General features: G+C 40.8%; 2 protein-coding genes across 7 annotated transcripts in view; one reads left to right on the top strand and one right to left on the bottom strand.

Annotated features, from left to right (window-relative positions):
• The window catches only part of LOC115572820 (double-stranded RNA-specific editase B2-like), a 33,542-nt gene extending 28,609 nt beyond the window's left edge, over window positions 1-4,933 (top strand). The window contains exons 9-11 of the mRNA XM_030403285.1: window positions 156-337; window positions 1,622-1,803; window positions 3,173-4,933. Coding sequence (XP_030259145.1) covers window positions 156-337; window positions 1,622-1,803; window positions 3,173-3,340 — 532 coding nt within the window. The 3' untranslated portion in view covers window positions 3,341-4,933. The remainder of the gene's footprint in view (window positions 1-155; window positions 338-1,621; window positions 1,804-3,172) is intronic.
• Window positions 4,934-5,869: 936 nt separating this feature from the next.
• Window positions 5,870-24,092, bottom strand: LOC115572540 (WD repeat-containing protein 37). Of its 6 annotated transcripts, none has more exons than XM_030402707.1 (16): window positions 23,931-24,092; window positions 20,936-21,104; window positions 18,076-18,172; window positions 17,272-17,367; window positions 17,097-17,161; window positions 16,690-16,739; window positions 15,285-15,354; window positions 14,052-14,187; window positions 13,561-13,632; window positions 13,353-13,397; window positions 12,923-12,999; window positions 12,598-12,838; window positions 12,335-12,476; window positions 12,001-12,135; window positions 11,142-11,256; window positions 5,870-10,768 (listed from the first exon to the last, which is right to left on the bottom strand). In XM_030402707.1, exons 2-16 carry the CDS (start codon window positions 21,071-21,073, stop codon window positions 10,637-10,639), a joined length of 1,611 nt encoding a protein of 536 aa, XP_030258567.1. In that variant the 5' UTR covers window positions 21,074-21,104; window positions 23,931-24,092; the 3' UTR covers window positions 5,870-10,636. The 6 variants fall into 6 exon arrangements, with proteins under 6 accessions (XP_030258567.1, XP_030258568.1, XP_030258569.1 ...); XM_030402708.1 differs by having other exon boundaries at window positions 12,598-12,835; XM_030402709.1 differs by having other exon boundaries at window positions 12,598-12,832.
• Window positions 24,093-24,586: the final 494 nt, after the last annotated feature.

Here is a 24,586-nt window from a genome sequence, read left to right as displayed (position 1 = left end):
CCAGCCGGTTCTCGTGTCGTGATCTCTCAGTAACAGCTTGCTGCAGTCTAGACAGTCAAACGCGGGTCAATGTTAACGAGCCCTGAGTGAAAACCTCCTCGCTGTAAAAGCTGTCAGACTCTGCTCAGATTTATAACCTGTTTGTGTCCCGACAGGTGGAGCGTTGTGGGCCTCCAGGGGGCGCTCCTGTCTCACCTGGTGGAGCCGGTGTACCTGCACAGCCTGACGGTGGGGACGCTCAGCCACACGGGTCACCTGGGCCGAGCCATGGCACGCCGCCTCGCGCCCGTCAAGCACCTGCCGCTCCCGTACCGCCGGCAGCAGCTGCTGCTCGGCTGTAGGTCCAAACGCAGCTCAGAATCCACTCGTACACGCTGATAGAAAGTCTGGAGGAGTTTCATAGTCGAGAAAACATTTCTGCAGCACTGCAACATAAAATGGCTCCATACAGCTCGTCTGAAGTCTCCAGAAGACACCTGAGATCCAAAAGTGGATCTGAAAAGACTTGATTCACCCTCGGCTCACAGACAAGCTCGTGCACTCTCTGCAGACGGCTCATGCCGGCGTTTTTAGCTCAACAGCTGCAGCAGCATTAAAAAAGTATAAATACCGTCTTTTCAAATCCGTTTTGGATCTCCTGGAGTCTCCAGCTGCTTCAGTTGTTCAGCAGAACGCTGCAACTGTGTTTTATTGTGAAGCTCCAGAAATAATTTTTGGACCGCGGTACTTCACCTGCCTTTATATCAGCGTGGAGCGAACTGTTCCTTTAATCCTCCTTAATAATCCAGTTGAAGAGGAAGTGATGCATTTTCGGTAGATTTTTCAAAACCTGGAGCCTACATTACCCACAATGCATGACATGACTAGAGTCATCAGATTACATGCAGCTTCCTCTGGAGCCACAAAAGGTTTAATGCACCTTAAAGTGAAACTGTCGCCAAAATGCAACCGAGGCTTTTTTGTGAATGTATAAGAGTCAAACCTTCGTGTAAAAGCATAAATACGTCAAAAGAGGCACTTTTAAGATTTACCGTATTTGCATTTTCGGGTCAAAACATTTTCAATGGGAGTGCTACGGGCACTTTTACGATAGCATCAAAATCTCTATTTTTAAAACAGTAAGAAGTCTCGACACAACATGAAACTTTGCTGGTAGTATCACCAGGGTCTCTACACATGAACACGAGCATTGAGAACATTGTTTCACTGCAAGTTTCATGTTGTTTGACTCATACACGTTCACAAAAAAAGCCTTGGTTGCATTTTGGCAAGAGTTTTTCTTTAAGGAGCTGAACTTTTCTCTCTCGTCAAAACACTGAACTACAGCTTGAAATAACGACACCTCCTGATGATGATAAGCACATAATTTCAAGACGATATTCTACGTTTGGTACTAATGTCAAACTTGGACGTGTCTGTGGTTTGCAGAAATGTTAACAACTAACATATCATGGAGTCTAGAAACCTTGATGATCTGGACTCGGGGTGAGAGGGGAACAACACCGAGAGTCTGATGGGAATGTCATCAGTTTTACAAAAAAACCTCGTCATAAATCAAAGTATTCAACAAACGATTCTGTCAGAACCTCAGTGAACACCGGTCTCCTCTCGGTGTCCACAGGTCTGAGCAGCAGCGAGGTTCGACCCGCAGGAAAGGCGCCGAACGTCAGCTTGAACTGGAGCTGCGGTGACTGCGGCCTGGAGGAGATCAGCAGCTCCACAGGGAGGAGGAAGGACTCGGCGACGGCGTCACGACTCTGCAGACGCTCCACGTTCAGCCGCTGGCTGAGGCTGCAGCAGCAGGTGGGTCGCAGGTGAACACTGACGTCAGCTCAGACAGGAAGAGGAGGTTCATTATTGAAGCATCAGCAGTCAGGATTCACTTATTCAATGTACCAACTACTTTATTATCACACAGACGCACAATCCATCTCAGCGAACTGTCTCTGACCTCCGTCTCAAACAAAAACCACATTATCAGGACGGTTTTAAAAGCAGGTTTAATTTCCACTGTGAGTTAAAATATGTATGTCGAGAGCGTTTGTGCTCGACCAAATGGTCTCTGGTTTAAAGTTTGATGACGGCAGACAGACTCGTAATTATTTACAGAAGCAACTGGACTCAATGTGGGAAGAGAAGAAAGAGAAAAGAGCCGACGGAGCTACAAAGAGCGAACGAGAGGCAGAGAAACGATGAGATAATGACACAAGTGTTTTAAAGACTGGATAAAGAATTAAAAGAAGTGAGGGGGAAGAAGAAAGAAGGACGACGAATCAAAGACGAGAAAAAAAAGGAACGGAAAGCTTCTTAATGTTAAAACAACAGATCCAACGTAGATGAACGTTCAGAGATCAGCTGTACGCTTTGTTTTGGATTTACTGCTGCAACATCCAGCAAGAAGAATCAAGAAAACACGTTAAATAACTTCTGAAAGTGTTTCTCTCAAACATTAAATATTAAAAGTTAACATGCTGGAAAAAAACATCCTACAGTCTTAATTATCAGCAGTTTAACACTGAGATGGAAAAAAGTGCAAATACTTGTCCAGCCTCAAACAGCCTCGTTACTTTAGTTTGATGCATCTGAGGTGAATTATGGATTCTTGTTATTTCCCAGCATCAGCAGACTGATGTGGACCAATCAGACGCAGCGAGACGAGACAAAGACGTAAAAGCCGTAAGAAGGCGTAAACAGACAGAGAGGGAGACTGGAATGTGGAGGAAAGGCGTGTTAGTGTCTCGTATCTGCAGAGAGTTTCTGATTTTCTCTCTTTGTTGCTGCTCGGGACGCTTTACCAACCCAACATGTGTCTATTTGACGTCCTGGGAATGAGACTCAACAATCAACTGTCTTTGTGGTGCGTTCAGGAACAGCTGGGACAAATCCTACTGATTCTACCTTTAACTTTAATAGTCTTTGAATTCTATTAATATGACGTGAGCTTCAGTTAGCTTTGAGCACAAATGTCCTTCAGAGGGAGACTTTTTACTCTGATACTCTGAGTACATGTCAGAGCCTGTAATCTATTACTTTACTGGAGTAAACAAGCTGAATCAGTACTTCTACTTTTACCAGAGTCTGTTTCTACACACGTATCTGGCAGAATGTAACATCAGATGATGAACAGATGTTATTTTAATGTGTTCTTCATGCGTCTGTCTTTATTTCTCAGTTGAACGGGACTGAAGCCGCCCAGGTGACATATTCTGCTTCCAAGATGGCTGCCGGGCGCTACCAGAGGGCGATGCAGCAGTTTATTGGCGCTCTGCAGGGCGGAGGACTCGGGACGTGGCTCAGAAAACCTCCAGAACTGGGTCACTTTAACATCAGTGTGTGTTGAAGACTGAATCCAGATGATGAGAGAGAAGTTTCTGCGTGTTGTTTCTGTGTGGATGTAAAGAGTGTGACAGGAGGAGAAAGTTTGGAGTTTCACCTTCATGTATCTTCTGTGAGAGAGATGAACTGAAGGAAAGTGTCCTGAGTGGAGACACGTACGTTAAGCACAACGCATACAGGAAATAAATCACATTTAAGCAGTTTAAGTCGTCTCAAGGCTGCTAATGCTAGCTTGTCTGGTTAGCTTTAACCTTAGCGAACTTGCTAGCTCACTGGAAGTAAGTTTAACTACGCAATATACAGTGTTAGAGGCACATTTAGCTAATTCAGACAATCGTTAAAGGAACAGTTCACCCGAAAATACAAATGTAAGCGTTAAATACTCACATCTGAGCTGAAGTCAGGTGACGTTTCGTTTCTGAAGTACTTTTTAAAACAACAAACTGCTCCGAACAGCTCTGGAGGCTCGAAGATCCCACATTGATTTGAAAATATGCACGCTAACACTTTTATTTGAGCATCTTTAGTGAGGATTTTAGGTTAATAAAGGGTGTAAATATCATCTTTACAAATCAGTTTGGGGTCTCGGGGCGTCTGGAGCCATTTTATGTCACATGACTTTCCACTCACATGGGAGATATTGACTGGATTAAATTTTTAGGTGAACTCGTCCTTTAACTGTCAAAGAAACTCAGCACAGTGAACAGCTGGATGTGCACACGTGAGTTACAGTGGAGCTGAATAACACTCGACTGATCGTAAGAATATCATTGTAATCAATGATCAACGTTCTCAGTCTGATGAGGTCTGAAGTCGTTATTGATCCTCTTGAACAGAACAGTGGCAGACGCACGTATAAAAGACGTGTTTCTGTCACTGAGGACGACTTTGTCTCGACTTCTATCGATTCCTTGTTGAATTACCTTAATTATAAATATACCTGCTACATGCTGAACCCTGATTTATTCTCTAAATTGACCAAAAACCCACTTTTAACCTTAAATTTGAAAGATTTGTGAGAAGATTTATATCCCTCATGATGTGATTAACAGAACTTACCCGCCGACTGTGAAGCAAACTCAGTTTTATAGATACGACGGAAGAGAAAGTCATATTTATAATTTCACTCCTGCATAGTTTGTTTTGTTTAGATTAATCTGTGTTGTTGTGTCAATAATCTGCTGTGACTGTTCACCTGTTCACCTGTTCAGTTCTGATGATGATGAGTGTGTTTGAGGCTCAGGAGTTGAAGCTTGCTGCCACCTGGTGGAGCTCAGCGAGCATTACAAGATTGTTTTCTTTATTCATCCTTCAGATTTTACCTTTTATCTCTCTAAATAAGTAACTACAAATATTCCAAAGGCTTTTATTTTCCATAAAAAGACATGTTATTAATATATTATTTAGTCAGTGTTGCTTTGTGAGTGTTTAAATAAAAAAACTGTTCTGAGGTGAGGAATGTAACAGAGGACTTTACCTGAAGGCGACAGGTTTGAATGCGATGTAAACTTTTATTATTACGTTTGCAGAAAGGATGTCGTCTATATTGGTCATGACTATTTTTATCACTGGGAATAAATTATCTTATTTGTGCTAATTCTTGTGTTTCCTGTTAATTTAAAACTCTTCCAGGTGTCAAATCTTCAATGTGTACAAAGTATAAATACTATATATATATTATATTAAACTATAACATCACTTTAAGAACCCGACATTAAAACATGATAGTTACTCCAGTTGTAGACGATCAGTGGATGTTTGTTTTATAATATAAAATAAACTGTTTATCGTCTCATGAGCTGATATAACAGCGACAGAGACGATTTGAAATAAATGAGCAAAGTATGCTGAGTTCAAATGAAGTTGGGATTTTCCAAACACTAAAATACACTAAATTAATGCTTTAGTCTCCAGTTAAACTCATCAGAAATGCTGTGTGACCTCCAACAAGTGACTGCGACTGACTGAACCTCGAACCAAACAGACTGCACAGCGATTATCTTTAACATTTAACATTATCTTTGTAAAGAAAGGATCAAATCAGTTTGCTAATAATAAACCTTCCTACCTTTGTAGTTTTGAAACAGACGGGTTGAGATGATAATCTCCTTATTAAGTCCTAGAAGAAGACAGGATTGTAAAGATAACTCCTCGTTTCATCTTCATGACATTTCCTCGTCCACGTCACACTTTCAACACGAGTGACGGGAATGAAAACAGAAACAGGACGTTGAGCTCAAAACGCTCCGAGAGGAAACAGTGAAATCAAGCTGATGTTGTTGATACTCATATATTTTACATCTTCACTTACAGCTGACTTACATGCAGCACCAGTAGAAAGATTATGTATTTGGAGGAGTGACTGTGTTTCACCTGATGAGTGTTCCGTCTCCTCTGAGCTCTGCTTTGGTCTCCACCAGCCCCTGAAAACTAAACTATCTTGATGTGTAGCTGCTGTTTAGTGACGAGCAGGTTGTGCGCAGCTGACTGAGTTTGAATCCAACATTCAGCCCAAAAAACACTCGACAAAACGTTCAAACAGCACGAAAAGGTTTATTTTGATTTCACAAGCAGACGCTTGTTCCGTATTACACAGATATAATCCACAAAACTGCTGTCAGCCAACAGATCTCCATCTTTTTATTTTTTGTTTCTGAGAACTGAGCTGTGGTGTTCGTCGTTTTTACATCAACCACTTTGATCACACACAACACTGTTTACACCACAGAGCCACAGTTTAACAAGGCTTCCAGACGGCAGATCTGAGCCGGCCGACTGTCGGTGACGATGTGATCCAGAATGTGAACAGTGCGACTGAACATTCAGTTAAAGAACAGGCGAGTTATGAACGTGGCTCAGTGTTGGTAGAAAATGCAGCGAAGGAAGAAAAAACAATACTGAATAAACTAAAGATCTACAGACGCCCTGAACAGCCGAGGGTCGAACGTTTTATTTTTTCTCTATGATGAGTTAAATTTGACTTGTTTTCCTGAGAAAAGGAAGTTAGGACTCGTAAATCAGTTGCTTCACCTGTCAGGATGCCATGTATGCTGGCACGGCACAGCTGACGTAACAAACATGAAGCTGTAAGTAATAACAGACAAGAGAAGAAGAAACCTTTTCATGGATGATGACAGAAATTAATCCTGATCTCAAGAAAACAAGTCAAATTTATCTCGTTATCACGTGAACGCGGAGGAAAAACGTTCGACCCCGCGACTGTTCGGGGCTTCAAACATTCTCATAACACAGTTTTTAAATGTTCTTCACACAAACAAACTGTTTCGTCAGTTAAACCAGAGACGACGACTTCAAATCAAACGTTGAATTAAGAGGAAATGAAGCCACAGATTATTTCAAATGATTCCAAACAATATGATTAGAAATTCACACCAGAAGTCTGATAAAAATAACTTTTAACATAACGTAAAATGTAGCATCAGGCTAATTTATAATTATTCGCCGTCTCTGGTTCAAATGACAAAATGAACTCTGTTTAACGTGAATGCAAAGCCTTTTGACACACGTGAACTAAAAAAAAAAATCATCCGACACGAAGCAATAAAACTGGATTTACACCAAATAAAAACACGTGAGCTGCAGGAGCGATCATGTCATCGAGTTATAAAGGCTAATAATAAAACTGCTGCAGCTGGAAAAACACTACGCAGCCCCAAAACCAGCTACTCTCCTCATATATTACAATTTAAATCATACAAATGTTATGGTTTTAAAGTAAGACGAGGTTTAACACTTTACATCTGCCTTCTGACAACAGCTGTCCTCACTTATCTTTAACGTACGGATTACAAACACGTGTCACAAGGGCGAAAAGTGCAGCTGTAAAGTGTTAATACACATAAAAACTGTGGGTGCTCACAGAAAAATGTGCTTTTAACCCACCGAGAGGAGAAAATGTTCATCATGTCATGTTTTTTAGTTTGAATGAACACTTTGTTTTGTTACAAACCGGCGAAACGACGCTCCACAAATCTAAAGCTAGACTTCGAAACAATCATTTTGGAAATGAAGGTGTGCTCGTTCGTCGTGTTGCTGCTGCAACACAAGAGTACGACGGTCGCACTAACGTCCGAACGCATCACAACATCAAACACGTTTTTTAGACACACACAGATTTTGTTCTTGTAGTGAAATCATCACACACACACACACACACACACACACGCATCACTACAGCCTCTCCCGTTCACTTGAACGCAGCTTTGGCAGAGTATTTTTTAGTGGCAGTGGGAAAAGCAAAGCAGGTGGCAGCGAACGCATCACGACACTCTTCAGAGATTTCACGAGTTTGTTTTTTTTTAAGTACCGTTACAAACATGTCACTGACAGAATCGTCACCACAGTGTTTCAACACCAACGACTAAAGGGCACTGCGAGAAACTGAAACAGGTAAAAGGTTTTTTTTACAATCATGTCAAGTATCGGTGTGACAGCAGGGCGGGCGGCCGAGGGAACATCAGACACACAACATTTCAAATCTCACAGTTTTTTATTTATGTTTTTCTTTAAGTTGAATGAATCCGATTCGACAGCAGACTCATTTTAATCCTCTGAGCGACTCTGAAGGCGGCGGGGTGGGAGTGTTTGTCTAACGGTCACTTCTGTACCGAGAGTTTTCACAGTGACGACTTTTTAATGTACATGTCGTTAAAAACAGGCGGATAAATGAGACTAAAACATGGAGAGACTTAGAACAGTTGTCTAAGTTTAAGATCAATATTATTTGATAAAAGGAGCCACTAGAGAATTAAGAAAACAAAACTGCTGCTAAAATTATATAATTTATTAAAGTGCGAATCGGACCTTTTGCTTGACGTCATCCCTCCTTTCTCTCACCCCGTTTCTCTCCAGCTGATCGATCAATTAAAGCCATGAAAAGGCCAAAAAGATCATTTTCAAAGTGCACGATTATAGAAGTTCATTAAAAGTTACGACAAGCAGCTAACAGTTCTCATTTTCTTCCTCCTCGGGTTTTTCCTGCCACGTTTTATAATCGAGCTGATGTATGTTGATGGTTTAATTGTGGCGTGCTCATTTTATACTCAATTAAAATGAGGAGCGCCAGAAATTAAACTCAGGAACTAAAAGTCTGACGATTCAGGAAATTAGTCCGATGACTGATTAAACAGAACATTCTGTTAATGTGTAAGAATCCCACCACATAATTTGAACATCAGTGAACATTACGACACATTTCCTTCCCTCGTCCTTAAACTGATACTGATCTCGACTTAATGCTTTGAGACTTGATACTTGTGTGGCTGCCGATTCGACCCAGGAAATACATTTGGACCCTGGTTCTTCAGGTCAAACCACAGCTGAAGTTCCATGATTCCTGTCCAGGTAATCCTTCAGAATAAGAAGTGTGGCCGACGCCTCAGCACCCAGCCCTGCTTTACAACCGTTTCAACAGGTGTTGCTCTTTAGAGACCAAGGATTTCATTTTTTGCGACGTACAGAAACACTGAAATCGCCGTTTCCTCCCTACAGACGAGAGCGACGAGCGTCTACACATTTTATCAGCCTCGAACAACAAAACTGTCAACCGGACAGGGAGTCGACTTCTTTTTGTCTACTGGACACACAGTGGCTGGTTCATGGCTTTATGGAAGCAGAAACACAGTCATATCCAGACGGCGACACTGTGAGCAGAGCGACCGATCACAGCAAAGATCCTGTTGGAGGTCGAACGGGAGAAAAACCTACGACAGTGGAGACGTTTCGGTCCATAAAGAACACACAGTCAGATCTAACAAAGCACCGCTGCCAGCACAGGAAATGTTTGACTCTTTTTTTGTTTTTTCCAGGTTGACACAGCAGAGAAAGCAGCTAGTTTCAGTTCCTTAATCAGCCACTGTGATTTTTTTATACAACAGAACAGGACCATGAAACCCGTTTGGGTTTTGCACCAAAGCATCTGACTGTGCAGACGACAGACTCACCAGCACTGAGCTGTCGACTGATTATTTTTTTTCATTCTGGCTCTGTTGGCTATTTACAGAAGCTGCAAAGGCGACAAAAAGGGAAAAAAACTGTAACAGCTGTTGGTATTTTTAAAAAAGGTGCATTACTGAATCACACAGCGGCTCCTGGACCTCTAAACAACAAACAAGAGCAGAGAGAAACACTCATATTAAAGGGACAGTGCCACATGTCTTACGAGCTTTGAATACGAATATGTTAAAAGGTGCAATATGTAAGAATTCGTACTCCAAACAAACACAGGGCAGCGCATCAGCAGAGTAACAGCTAACTGTAGCTATCGACAGCTAACTGTAGCTAGCGGCTGTATTAGCTCACCAGGGGAGTGTCGGTGTTATTCAGCATCAGGCTGGCTAAAGGCTAGCTGGTTAGCATGCTAACTTCAATAAATATCTGTGCTATACAAAGACGTAACGTTAAAACTGTGATTTATGTACATACTGGTGATAATTTCAGTGAATTTTAGCTAATTGTTACATATTGCACCTTTCAGTTTTGAATCTCAAGGGCCAAACTCAACATTTTGGAATGAAATCCACTTTTAACAACAAGCTAACCAACATAGAAAACTAGCCAAACACAATTTAGACCCCTTGATGCTAAAACAAGATTTTTAAAGTAGTTTCCAGGAGCGCTTCTTTCTCGAGCTGCCATTTATGATCTCAGACATCAGGAAATTAAACTAAAACGAGCTAAAACTGAATGTTATCACAGATTTTACTCCTCAAATACACAAAACACCAACCCTCTATATGAAACGAGTGGAATTCCTGTCGTTCTTAGTGGCACAGATTAGATTTACTGTATTTGTGCTTCAATTAGCATCTAGCATGTTAGCGCAGCATGCCGTTTATCTAACTTGTTGTGCGTTTTTAGTTTTCAACAAAGAAGACAAAAAGCCTCCTGTGTTACGTATCTGTGCTTTTTTCATCAGTGGTACGCGGCTGTTTGTTTTTCTTTTCTTTTGTATGTGAAGAAGTTACTTCACAAATGTGTTCTGTGTAAATTGGCGTGCTGAGTTAAAGAGCGTGACAGATTGAGTAGACAGCGAGCGCGAGTCCTTTTCTCAGACCTCAGGGAGCTTCAAGCGTCAAACACTGACCTCCCGTAGACTCAAAAGACGGCTGTTAAAAGTCTGTAACCTCACTTTCACAGAAACATGTGTTACTGAACTGTTTAACGCCACCTTCTCAGCCTGCAGGAGTGTTTGAAGCTCCACACACACACACACACACACACACACACACAGACTCTGGGTGGAGTTTCACTGTGAGGTGACAGCAGCAGGAGGTGGAGGTCATTTCTCCTGCAGCAGGGCGGGGATGTTGATGTTCCAGCCGATGGCCTGCCGGTCGAAGCCGCAGGTGAACAGGTTGCAGGAGGTGTTGTCTTCACACCAGGCGGAGCAGCACACCATCCGCCGGTGACCCTGAAACAAGACAGACAACGACCGTTCACCACTGAGGACAAGAGCTGCTGTGATCGGGACAACACACACTGTTTGTTCCTGATTATTACAAATACAAAATCTTCTGTTTGTATGTTTTTTTCTATGTTTATTTTGCCGTATATGACAGACAACAAAGATCCCTCGCCACACTGTAAACTGAGGATGTTACAACTGTATTTCTGCCGCCATGAAATCTATAAATTAATTCGTACTATAGTCACAAATGTTCGTGCAACATTCTGACAGAGAGGAAACACCAAAACTCTTCACTTGAACTCAGAAGAAGAACGGGGATGTTAAAAGAGCTAAAAAAAACACGTCATGGTGGTAAATTAACTTTCCCTCCACTGACCTGTCTGTTGCTTCGCGGGAGTCGAGCCAGTCGCACCCCGGACATGTCGAACAGCCGGACCTGCCGATTGTCGTGAGGAAGAGCGATGATTTTCTGGTTCACCGACACGCTGATCCTGCACACAACAACAGCAAGACGACTCAGCGTGAAAGAGGACAGATGGCACTGTATCAACACACCAACATGAGTTATGACTATTTGCACAAATCTCCACAAGAAATACGTCTTTTTTTCCTACTTTTTATATATTGTACACTCAATAAACTCTCAATCCAACGAGGAGATACAAGTACGAAATATTTTAGTTTTTAAAATTCATCAGCACGTTTAAGAAAATATTGAATGATGTTCAACAAAATTCCTCCAAGCCCGAGATAACATCTGGTTCTGTCTGACCAACATTTCAAGACCTAAATATATTTGATTTACAAATATACTAATCAATAAAAAGATGAATATTCAGGCATTTTGTTTTATAAATAGTAAACCATATCTATCAACGATGACAATTTTAATTCTGCTGATCGAATAATGATTGTTTCAGTATCAGTTTCCTATCAGACCAACAACTGGTTCATAAATGCTTCAACATTTGCTGTTCCACGACATTTTAGCCAAATTAAGAATAATGCAAAAAAAGATTAAATGAATAATCAACAGAACCTGGACTGTTACTGCTTTAAAGGCTTCAACTGTTATTTACAAATATGTTCTATCAATTAAATACATTAAAAAAAGGCTTCCTATGACATATTAAGTGTAAAAGACATAAATTAATGAACAGTAAACTGCACAGGTCTGTTTAGCTTCATTCATTTAAAATCATGTGCTGCTGTGATGTCATGTACAGATCTCAGACCTGTTGACAGCGGAGTCCGTGCGGATGGTTGCTATGGGAGACCTCATGTTCTTCAGGTCCCACACTTTGACGGTTCGATCGTCGCTCCCAGACACCACGTTGTCTCCCACCGTGAACACAGCGGACGTCACCGTGCTGCCAACCAGAACACAGACAGATAAAAGTACTGAGGAGGACTGTGTGTGTGTGTGTGTGTGTGTGTGTGTGTGTGTGTGTGTGTAGGTGTGTGTGTGTGTGTAGGTGTGTGTGTGTGTGTGTGTGTTGTGTGTGTTTGTGTGTGTTTGTGTGTGTGTGTGTGTGTGTGTGTGTGTGTGTGTGTGTGTGTGGGACTGACTCAGTGTGTCCCTGGAACACGTTGACGGAGTGGATGGACGGGTCTCTGAAGTCCCAGAGTCTGAAGGTGGTGTCTCTGGATGAGGTGACCACCAGGCGCTGGGTGGGGTGTGTGCAACAGTGAGTCAGCTCCTGGTCATGACCTGGACACACACACACACACACACACACACACACACACACAGTCACACATCATGTAAATAAACCAGCTGTATTCACACTATTTGAGGCTGAAGCTCTCTTGTAACGTTTCCTTCTTCCTACCGGTGAGCGAGTGGACCAGCTCTGATGTCTCCACGTCGTACAGGTTGGCGGCTCGGTCCCACGAGGCCGTCACCACCTGTTTGCCTCCGACCAGCCAATCGGCAGCGATCACAACACCCTGATGGCTGCGCAGAGTCGTGGTCGCCACACGGATAGAAGGACAGTCGTTTGGACCGTCGATCTCTCCGTCGGCCTCATCTTTGTCTGAGAAGTCCACGTCGTCTTCGCAGGGTGTCTGCTGCGGTCAGGGAGGCAGTGACGAGGGAAATCAGTTTCCAGACAACAGTGACACACAAAAACAGGTTCTGGTGCTGCTGCTGCTTACGCTAATATCAGCGACGGGCTGTGGAGTCGGCAGCTGGACCATGTATCTCCAGATGTGAGCTGTCTGGTCTCCAGAGGCTGAGGATGACAGGGAGGAGGCAAAAACAATCAGACAAGCTTTTCTTAAAAATATCACTTTTCCAGACAAACTGTGTGAAACTGTTCTAACAACTTCTTGTAGATGTTGAGGTGAATTCTGACATTTTAAATCCTGAGCCCATTTTTAAGTTTTAACAGCTTCGTATAACTCTCATTTGAAGCAGGTGAAACTTGGTACGACGTTTCTGGGACACAAAGAATTTAATTTTGATTTGATATTTCTGGCGCTGAGAACTCTGCAGCTGCTGGACTAAATAAACATACAGGTAAAACCACTTGTGTGGCTGCTTACCAGCGAGAATATTAAGGATGTCTGAGTTTTGGATAATTACCTGTGAGAGCCATCTGCTCAGTGGGGTGGAACTTGATGGAGTTGACTGCAGAGACAGAAAGAAATAGATGTATTACGTAACATCATAACCCCGAGTTCAGTCTGAGTTAGAAGGAAATTAACATTTTCTAATAATGTTCTGTACACTCAGCAGGTCATCATGTTGTTACAGGATTTCTCTTATAACTGTAAATATTTTCTAACTCTACCTGATCCTTGATGGCCCAGATATTTGAGGAGGCACTTTCCCGTCTCGATGCTCCACAGCATGGCGGTGTGGTCTGTTCAGACATCACAGACACGAGCAAGGGAATAAAAACATCTGATTTAGAGTTAAAGCATTTTTACAACTGTCTACAATCAACAGTGCATGCATAATGAATACACACTAAAAAAGAAAATACTCCAGTACAAAGTTTCTTAAGTGAAATGCAGCATGAAATTAACTGTTTTCTCAGCGTGGATCGATAGCCGTTAAATTAAAAGAAAAAGATACTTTTTAATACATTTCTAAAAAGGTTAAAGAAGCCCTGACATTATTCAGAACTGTGAAAAACAAAAACATTTAATTTAAGAATGAAATAAACCAATTATCCTTCAACATGGTGCAGAGAGTAGAGTAATAAGATGTGTTACAGACAAAAGACTGAAGATTGAGCCGAAGAAAAAAGGGCAAAATAACAGAAAACAAGTTGGATACCTGCAGACGCTGTCCCGAGCACCACAGGCTGCGTCCTGGTGACGCTCAGGTCCCAGATGCCGTCTCTGTGGCCGACATACTCCCTGACCAGCTGGCACACCGCTCTGGACGTGGTCGCTTTGAAACTGGACACAATCTGATACCGACATCGAAGTCACGTTAATACACAGGAGAAATGAGAGTGACGCACTAAACCTGACAGGGTTCCTGCACATTTCACTCCTCATAACGGATTCTTCTACATCGTCTTGTTTGATGGGTTTTCAGACTGACTTGTTTTGGGATTTTGTTCCAGCAAGGAACAGATCGACAACAATGAAAATTCAGTCATTATCTTCTCACCAATGCAGATGGATAGTCGGGAATTTTCCCTGTCCACAAACGTTATTCACACCATCGAGTTTCAGACAGCTTGTGAGCTAATGATTTAAATTTACCAGCTACAGTGAAGAGTTTATTTGTGATCCAAGGCTTATAGAGACTTGGATTACGACTTTATGGGCTTTATTTTTGTTGTGTTTCCAGCTACTTCAATTCTACACTGTTTAACTGTGAAGCTCCAGAAATGTTTTGTTGACTTTCATCAGCATGGAGGAGAAGATATGATGACTGACTTTTAATTTTCCTCTAATATCAAATTTAAAGACTTTTTGGGTTAAATTCAAGGCTGTAAATGTCAAACTGAGTCAAATTAGTGACTTTAAATGCCAGATGTTGATGCTTGAATTCTATTTATACCTCCAATAAGTCTAGTTCAATTAAAATATGAAGGTTTAAAATCTCGCCACACATTCAAAAATCATGCTGAGGCCTGGAAACTATTACATTTCAATCTTGCAGACACGTGTAGGAACCCTTGTCTAGAATAAGGGAGGAAGCGGGTCAGCAGAACTGAGGAGCTGCTCAGCAGGGTCCTTGTAGTATGCCGGGGATAAAAAGCTTTATACCAAACCTGCTTTAACAAAAACAATCTTTACTGGTGTTTGTTTTAAGCGTCGTATATCCCACAAATCTGATGCTGCAAGTGCTTTAAAACAAACACCAACAGACGTATCAGTACTGTACAGCGTATATTTATCATTCCAGTATTATTATAAATGCAAAAACCGCAATAAAGAAAGAAAAATCTAGAAAAGGGAAGAGGCTGCAAAAACACTGAGTTATGGTGAGGCAGAAGAAACTGATCAGTTAATTATTATCAGTTGTATCAAAGTGTATTTTCAAGGTGTTTACATTAAAGATGGGGATGATACAAACTGGACTCTCGATTCGTTTTGGACACAGACCGCTAAATAAGTTCCAACTGAAAGGAGATCATAAAGAGCGCCATCACTCATCTGACAGATAACAACAGAGAATTTATCTGTTAAAAGAAATTATAGTGAAAATAAAACATAAAAACCAACACTGAAGATATGACGACAAGTACCAGCTGGTTGTTAACAAGCAGCAGAGCAGATTCTCTCTTAAAAAATAAAACCTATAAAGCAAACTGAGATTTAGACGACGTGAATATGAAACAGCGTTTTTTTGTCTTTAATCTACATTCAGTGAAAGATGATGTTGCAAAATTAATGCAAATGTGACAAAATTAGTGGAAAGCTCTGGATGAAACATAATCTGTGTGTTGTGATGATTTCATAACTTGTTTAAATGTAACACTGATGCAACATGTTACACTTTATAAGAGAAATAAAAAGGGGAAGAGGGACTGAGAGGTTTAAGGAAATGCAAAGCTCTGCAAAAAATAAGCTTCAAAAAGTAACCGTCTGAGCAGTGAATCTAACGCAGCCAGCAGTTAATGATCTACAGTCTGTGGCTTCAGTGTGCAGTCTGCAAGAGTCACATCAAGATTTTGCTTATTTTATAATAAACACCTCGTGCTCAACCTCTAAAAACTGCTGAAAAACATAATGACACGCAGCAGAAGAGGAGAGAACGACAGGTGAGCCATAAAATACAACAACAACGTGTTTCCTGCATTTCTAGTAGGAAACATGCTAATCAATAATCTCTGGGGTTCATAGATCCTGGTGGGATCGTGTTATTTCCAGCTGCCGGTAAAAACAACAGAAGAAACTATCTGAAAATTCGTCCCTTATTTCTAGCAAAGTGTCTCTGTGTAATCAGCTGCTGTGTTTCTATGAAAGAATGTAATATAGGCCACAATATATGTCATTATATGATGTTTAAACTGACAAACATCAGCTTCAACATCCTGTTTTATAGGTTTGGGTGAAATCCAAGATATGATACTGTGCCAATTAAGTATTATAAGCTCTGTGAAACTCTGTGATAGTCATAAAATAAGTCAATTATAAAAGACTAAAGCAAAATCTGAGGCAATTCTCAGCAGACCACACACTCTTCGCCTTAATTAATCTAAAAACAGCCGACAAATGCTCCTCTACCTTGATTAAAGTCATCAATCAAGGCACAAAAAGCATTCTGAGGTCGCGGCTGCTTCATGTTACAGACGTCTCCACAGTGTACCATTACATGAATGCCGACAAGTAACTTAAACCAAAACCAAGGAGGTGCAACTGAAAAGGGCCTGTTAGTGAGATAATAATGTCCTGTTGTTGTTGTTTTTTTTGTATCTCACACAGAAACTGATAGAAAAAGCTCAAACTCCTACATTTGAATGACCAAGTCTCTTGGGGAGGGAGTGTCGACCCCCTGGCTGGGCTGTTCATGCATATTGGCACACAAGGGGGAGAAATCAACAAGTTACCCATGAGTCTCCACCCCACATATCCCAACTGGTTACGCTGAAGTTGCGGGATCCACCTACTCTGGCATGGCAAGAGTTTGAACGCGGCTACGAGCAGAAACAAGGTGAAGAAAAGACAAGCAGTTCTTCTCTTTAACATTCACAAGACACGTGATGGAGCAGCGACCAGCTAGAAAACAACAATTCATTTTACATGTTGTACTTTTTCTTCCAAGTCGATGGACAGTTAACTTCAACAACAATCAATATGAACAGTCAGACTTGTGTTATTGAAGTGTTATGATGAGTATTTATTATAAATCAGTGTGTACCTTGCTTGTTGAAGCCTTGTAGGTCGTCTTTAGTTTTTGTGACAGCTGGCTGGTGCTGTGACTCGCTGTGGACAGTCAGAAATACAAGAATTATAAATAGAAAATGAAAAGAAGACAAAAATGAGCACAGCAGCAATAAAAAGGATTTCATTTTGGAGAGTTAAACGCGTCTCACCTTTGGTTTTCAGGGCTCCTTTGGCTAAATCTGCCCCTTCAAACGTCTGACCTTCTGCAGCCAAGCGGTCGTTCAGCGTTTCGATTTCTCTGCGTACTGCGAGTCAAACAGGTCACGAGTTAGAAGAACTGCACTCTGAATCGATGGTGAAGGTGACACAGAGCGGCTAATGAAGCTGGTCCTGAAATTAATCTGCTAAAAAGTCCTGCAGTGAACTCTTCAAGACAGAATCTCCAAAGATTAGAACGAGACCGAGGTTGTGTGTGCTTGTAATGGAATTAAAACGTATAACTATCTCTCTCTCTATCCTGAGCAATCATTGCTAATAGTAATGCTAATTACTGTAAAGATTTGCATCACAGAATCTCTTAATAGATATTAAAGAGTGAGAATGTGGATGTTTAAATCCCTTTTAATCACTCTGAGCCTCTTTAAATAGACAATGAACCTTATCTTTGTAGATGTTGTGCCTGGATTGATTTTACATTTGCTGCTTTATGTTTTAAATGGTTGAAATGTGTATCGCTTTATATCATGAGTTGTTATCAGGGCATCATTGCCTGTTTAAATAGAGGTAATGATGATGATGACAACATGGTGTACAGTTATAGATTGGCTGCTTTGGATGAAAAGAACTTTTTGTCACAATACCAGAAATTTGAGATTCGATACGAGAGTAGAAAACTGATACTCGTTACCTCTGTCAGTATCACAGCAGAAAGAATCAGCATGTGTGCTTTGTGTTCTGGCTCTATTCATCCTCTGTTTTTTTAATAGAATAGTTAAACCTTCGTGATGACTCACGTTCCAGGTTTTCTATGTAGAGGTTTTCAAACTCCCTCTCGATCTGACTGAACAGGTCCAGCAGGTTGCTCCTCAGAGACAGAGGCAGCTTGGAGTCCTGCAGGCAAACAAAAGAACAACATGACACAAATCCTAGTTTATCACAGAGATAAAAGAAGCGTGGGATGTTTCAGCTCAAATGCTGAGTCATAGCGCTGCACAATTAATCAAAATATATATTTCAAAAATCGCAGTAGCTGCATTTTCTATGATTAAGGTAAAGTTTGTATTATAGAGAAGAACTGTAGCGCTGCAGAGATGCCCCACTCTAAAAATATTGTTCTCCAAATGTTAGAAAACATGTTTGTTTTGTCGCTGTGATGCAAAAATGATCTGTGAATTGTAATATCTGTCAAAATAACAGCAATATGATGTTTTTCTAACATATCATGCAGCACTACTGAGTGGCTTCAACGTGTATGTAGGGCTGCAACTAAAAGCTATTTCCAGAGAGCCAATTAGTTTCTCGATTAATCGATTGTTTTTCTCAATCAAATGTCAGAAAATAGTAGAATACAGATTATAATTTCCCGGAGCCTGAGGAGGCATCTTCAAATCCCTTGTTTTATCCCACAGTCTGTCTGTTGAGTCTCAGAAAAGAAAACGTTCATGTGTTCAGATATATTATTGTTAAGTATAATGGGGCTAAAATAAGCCATACACATGAAGAAGAAAATTAAAATAGTTTGTCAGAGCACACGAGGGCACAGCTGGGACGCAGAGCTTTTGGCAGTCGTATGAAATGTGGGTTAGTCTGCTGAGAGGTCCCATGAAATTAAAGTTTGTGAGCAGCTATTTTAAACCGTTGACCGTTCTGTAACCTTCAACAGGAGTTTCATCCCTGAGAAAGAACAAACCTTTTAAAATAAAACCTCCACATCTCAAATTGCTAAATAAATACAAACAGCATGATCAAAGATAATAACTCAATATTAAAAATACAAATAAAAAATGACTCTGATGACACAAACAAAACCACGAGGAAGGAAATAACTACAACTCACTACGACTGAGAACTTTTGTTTTCAAACAGGAGAGAGTCAACAAAATGTTCCATAAAAGGAAAGAATCAGTAGAAGGGTTGTGGAGACTAACAGGTCTGAAAGAATAGTTTGTAAGGATATAGCTTCATGTAAAAAAAAACAAAAACAAATAAAGGGATTACAAAAAGGGGAAGAAGATGATAAAAAGAGTGAATACTTAACATTTCTGCAGTTCTGCCACAAACACAACTTATCACAGATAAGATATTTCCTGTTGTGACCGAGTCGGCACCAAAGACACAAACAAGAAGTGGGCCATCGCTTCCTCCAGCTTTGTCCAATCAGGATGAAACGGACCTCTTTGTACTCGAGCTGTGTGCGCTGCATAAAAGCGATGCTGCCTGAGCTGAACTGCCGCTCGCAGCTACATTATTTTCTAAAGAAATCAGTCAAGTGTGCTGTTAGCATTCACAGGCTGATGTGGGCAGGATTGTGCCACAGAGAACACATCAGAATAACTGGAACAGCTCTATACTAATAACCTTGAATGGATGTTATGCTGTGCTTGAAGTTACACAAGACACTTTTGCAATTACTTGTGAATTAGCTGTATAAAGGGGTGCAGGACGCTGCTGGGAAGTAGCAGGGTCTCAGTTCTAATGAATAAAATATGTGGTGCAGAGACTCAAGTACTCACAGAAACTTTGTGTAAAAATGATCTAATGCTTCATGTCGTATCGAGGCATTCCTGATAACAGTATCTGTATCTGAACAATCTTAATTCAACCGCTGTGCCTGTTTCCATCACACTTTATATGAAAACAGTAACTTTATCATGTCAACATCATGAAATCATTCTCAGGGAGTGATGACTTTTCACTTTCTACTCTTGTTTTTTATGCAGAAATTAAAAAAACACACTAGGAGAAGGAATATGTAACGTGTAACCAAGATGGTCCTGAATCTGAAATCTGGAAATCTCAGAATCTTGGGTAATAAGCCGTCAGTTATTTCTAACTGGACTGTGCGGATGTAACTGCACCACAAACAAGATAAAGTTACGTCTACTCTTCCACTTCTGTAGCAAAAGAAAACCAACTGTAGGTGTGATTGAACTCTAAATGTTGCTGGAATGTCTAGAAACCACATTTTGAGGGGAAAAGATGATTTTAAGTAAAGAAATCACTTTCAGAACTACCACACGACACCTCCGCTAAACACTAATCAATCCTACACAATCCTACACAAGTAAAGCTAGCTCTAAAAACTATTCGGGGAGTCACACTAATGTCTGAAACACGGAGGACTGGACACCTGAAACTTACCTCCAGTCTCATGAGGGACTCCAGATTATCAGAGGACTGAGACCAAAAGGGACCAGAGTGAAAAAACACAAAGTCATGAGGAAGGGATTAAACTGTAGGCACCATGTTCGGTTAGAAAACTGGCCATAATCCCCCCAAAAAAAGGTTATTTATGTTCAACTGTGCACAAATTCTGATGCACAAACGGATCCGCCTGTAAGTACAAATGTCTGAACCTGTTCTGAATCCATCTGTTTTAACCACCGAGTTGAAATAACCTCACAGCAGTAATTGTAGCATGCTTAAGCCACAACAATATAAACCATTATGTGCCCTCTAAATGGGTGCATTAAAACCTAATTGGCTTAGGCTTACAACCAGAGTGCAGTCGCAGGCCGGCGAGTTAATGATGACAGACGGGGGAAGGCGTGGAGTTCACACTTCCAGAGCGGCACCGACTGATTAAACACTCTCTCTGGACTCTCTCCTCCTGTTGTCGTGTGTTTGTCTCGGTGTAAACGAGCGAGTCCTCACCTGTCCCTCCAGCATGTCCCTCTGCAGGCCGGAGCGATCCTGCTCGGTGCTGTTGGTCCGGCGGATCGACAGGCTGTGGGACTTCCTCTTCTGCTTCTGCTGGCGGGCGGCGGCGCTGCTCCCGCTCTCGACCGGCATCGCTGCTTCCAAAACCAGATGTAACCACAGTCTGAAAGAAGAAAAGTCACAGGAAAGACGGTGACTGAGGGGTCAAGAAACAAAAGGCCTGGTTGAGATGATCTGCTTCACTCTGCGGCACAGAAGGCAACTGTGCTGCACTTGGCTGTGTTTGTGTTTGGCAGCTTCCACGCGTGAATGTGTGAAATGACAAAGTGGAGGAGTGTGAAACTGAGTGCCGCTGAGCGTACAGACTCAACAAACCCTTGGTGAGAACCTTAAGGTGGCACAAGATGAAGAGGAAGAGAAGTGTGCAACAATAACAGAATCTCTTCTTCCTGTTTTCACTGTTTTGTTGGATGAGATGAAATGTTGTAACTCGGGATGAGCTACAAAAACACGAGGATACTCAGGAGACCGTCTTCCTCCATCACCTCACAGTTCAGTGAAAATAAACAACACTAGTAACACCTTCAAACCAACCAACAGTCGAATCAAAAGATATATTGAAGGTTGGGATGCAAATAATGATTCTTTGTGTAAATATATGAATTACATCAAAGACAAAAAATTGGTAGAGCCGGTATATGTTCGCCGTTTATGCATCATTCAGGGAGCGGTGCTGTTTTTATGTGGGCAAATAACTTGTTTGAAATGATTCACAACATTTAAAAAATCCCACACTGTTACACAACGTTAGTCTGCCAGTTTATGACATGATTAATCACCTAATCTAAAAAGGTTGTCACAATATTCTAAAGCCCAAAGTGACGTCTTCAAATTCCTTCTTTTGGTCCAACCGAATGTTCAAAACCCAGAGAAAATGTTTGACATTATTGCTTGAGAATTAACTTTAATCAGTTAATCAATTCTTAAAATTAGGGGTCAACCAATATAGTTTTTCAGGGCAAATATTGATACTGCTTATTAGAAAAAAAGGACACTGAATACATAGGATATATAGGACTCATATTCATTTGCAGGAAAAAAAAGGAACTCAGTGGTGAAATTAACCAAAGTCCTGTTAAGAACAAGTGCAATTTTGAGGTACTTTACTTGAGTACTTCCACTTTCTGCTACTTTATATTTCCTCTCCACTACATGTAGTTACTAGTTACCTCAGAGAATCGGGTTATTCAGTATTTATAGCCTATTAATTGTGCCGTGTTAGCAATCAATAATTGTTCAAGGCGGGACACTGTGAGAGGCAAAGTGGCACTTCATCGACACTTATCATCGCAAAAAAATATTAATTTCACACGATAATCGATCTACCAATAATCAAAATAGCGGACTAATTTTCTTTTGACGGACTGATAAATGTATTGATTAATCAGTGCAGCTCTATAACAGCAACTGTATGTTGTCTGCTTTATGAACAATTACTTTAAATGTACATATTTGGGATGCAGGTACCAATTTTTGTTATTATTTTATCATAATTTAATCTGCCAGTTATTGTCATGATTAATCACTTAATCTAAAATGTTTGTCACAACTTTCAAGAGCACAAGGTTGCGTCTTCAGCCTGTTTCTTTCGTCCAACTGAACGTTCAAAACCCAACGAAAATGTTTGAAAAATGATTTTAAAGACTAATCAATAATGAAAATAGTTGACAACTAATTTTCTTTGGACAGACTAATGATTTAATCGATGATTCACTGCAGCTCTATAACAGCAACTGTATGTTGTCTGCTTTTTATGAACAATTACTTTAAATGTATATTTTTTAGAAGCAACTACCAATTGTATTATTATTTAATAAGCAAATTATTGACATGATTAATTGCTTAACCTAAAATGTTTGTCAAAACTTTCAAGAGCCAAAAGTCGCGTCTTCAGCCTGTTTCTTTGGTCCAACTAAATGTTCAAAATCAAAAAAAAAATGTTGATATTATTGCTTGAAAAATGACTTTAATCAGTTAATCAATTCTTAAAATTAGGTAAATTCTTAATAATACTGCTTATTAGAAATAAAGGAGACTGTAAACCGATATACAGAACTATAGTGTATAAGAAAATGTCTGAAAAATTATTTTAGAAACAAATAAATTAGCAAAATAGTTGATGACTAATTATCTTTGGACAGACTAATGAATCAATCGATTATTAACTGCAGCTCTATTACAGCAACAGATGATAAAAGCTTATAATTGATATCATGTCATGTCATGTCTGTACCATGTATTTAAAGACTTCTAAAACCCTGTATGTTGTCTGCTTTTTATGAACCATGACTTTAAATGAATGCAGATCTCAGTTTCTGTGATAAAACGTCATGTAATGTTCTGATTTCTGTTTTAGATCAGGCCTGCAGGGACACGCAGGGCTCTGGTCTGTATCGGGGTCAGAGGGGTTATGGTGTGTTATGGATGCTCATGACACAGTAATGACACAACATAAGCTCCAGCTGTCACAGATCTTTGCCCTTGAGTTGACACCAGGTCTCCGGGCACATACATGAGGAGTTTCCCCTGCTCTGCCCGGGCTGTGACCGTTGGCAGACATGTCTGCCTGCTTCTCCTGAATAAAAGGAACTGCCTTGTTTTGCTGTCTGTCACCTCCTCGGCTGGCCGTTAGTTCCTCCTGCTGACTGTCACTGTGACCGGGCAGTGAACACAAACACAAACACGGCTCGGGTACATGTTATTAGAGGAATAACACGTAAGAGGATTATTAAGACTTGATTGTGAAACCTCTGGCTGTGATAAGAGTGTGAGACATTTCGCGGGTCTAGACAATGTTCAGCCTTGTTACAGCTCAACATTAGCTAAGCAGCTAAGCGATGCTACCGTTATCCCCATTAGCTGGCGGTGCCAGGCATGCTAATAGGCTAACGGTAAGACAACCCCTCCAAAAACACGGAACACAACTTACCAGAAAGTCTACAAATGCGAAGTTTGATTCCGGGATATTGTCGGGAGTGTCGCCCTTTGTATCATTTTCTTCGGCTGGTGTGAAAGCGGCGCAGGTTCTGTCCGGTGTCCGTGTTGACAGTTGACGAGCTCCGGGAGAAAAGATAACGAAGCCAATTCCGGTCCCGAGGTTTTTCACAATAAAAGCCCACGGTGAAACTACACTCCCTTTTCAAAATTGGCTACTTTCTTGTTTTATTGAGTATTACACGATCCAGCGCCTAATTTAATTTACTTTAAAACGTTTGTATCAATAAATGGCATCTTCCTGTTAATTCGGCATTATAAGATACCACTTGAATGATTCAAATAATTACATAAAATCCACATTTTTGAGTGATCAACAGTCACACACAGGCATGAAAAGCACAAGTTAGTTATTGTAGACTTCTCTTAATGAATTAAACACATGCCGAATTAAAAAGTTGCTTTTGACGGATTTGTACAAAATGTGAGGTCATATTTGACCATGCCTGGAAATTTGGCAGAATAAAGGAAACACCAAAGTTGTTAAAAATCCAAATAGAGTTTGGTTTTGGTACCATCAATATTCATCAAACAAACTTTGCAGCTACCACAGAGATGAGACAATAGCAAAATGATAATAACCAATATTTG

Source organism: Sparus aurata, chromosome 21, assembly GCF_900880675.1.
Source record: "Sparus aurata chromosome 21, fSpaAur1.1, whole genome shotgun sequence".
In the NCBI taxonomy this organism is placed as follows: domain Eukaryota; kingdom Metazoa; phylum Chordata; class Actinopteri; order Spariformes; family Sparidae; genus Sparus; species Sparus aurata.
This window is presented reverse-complemented; position numbering and strand designations above follow the sequence as displayed.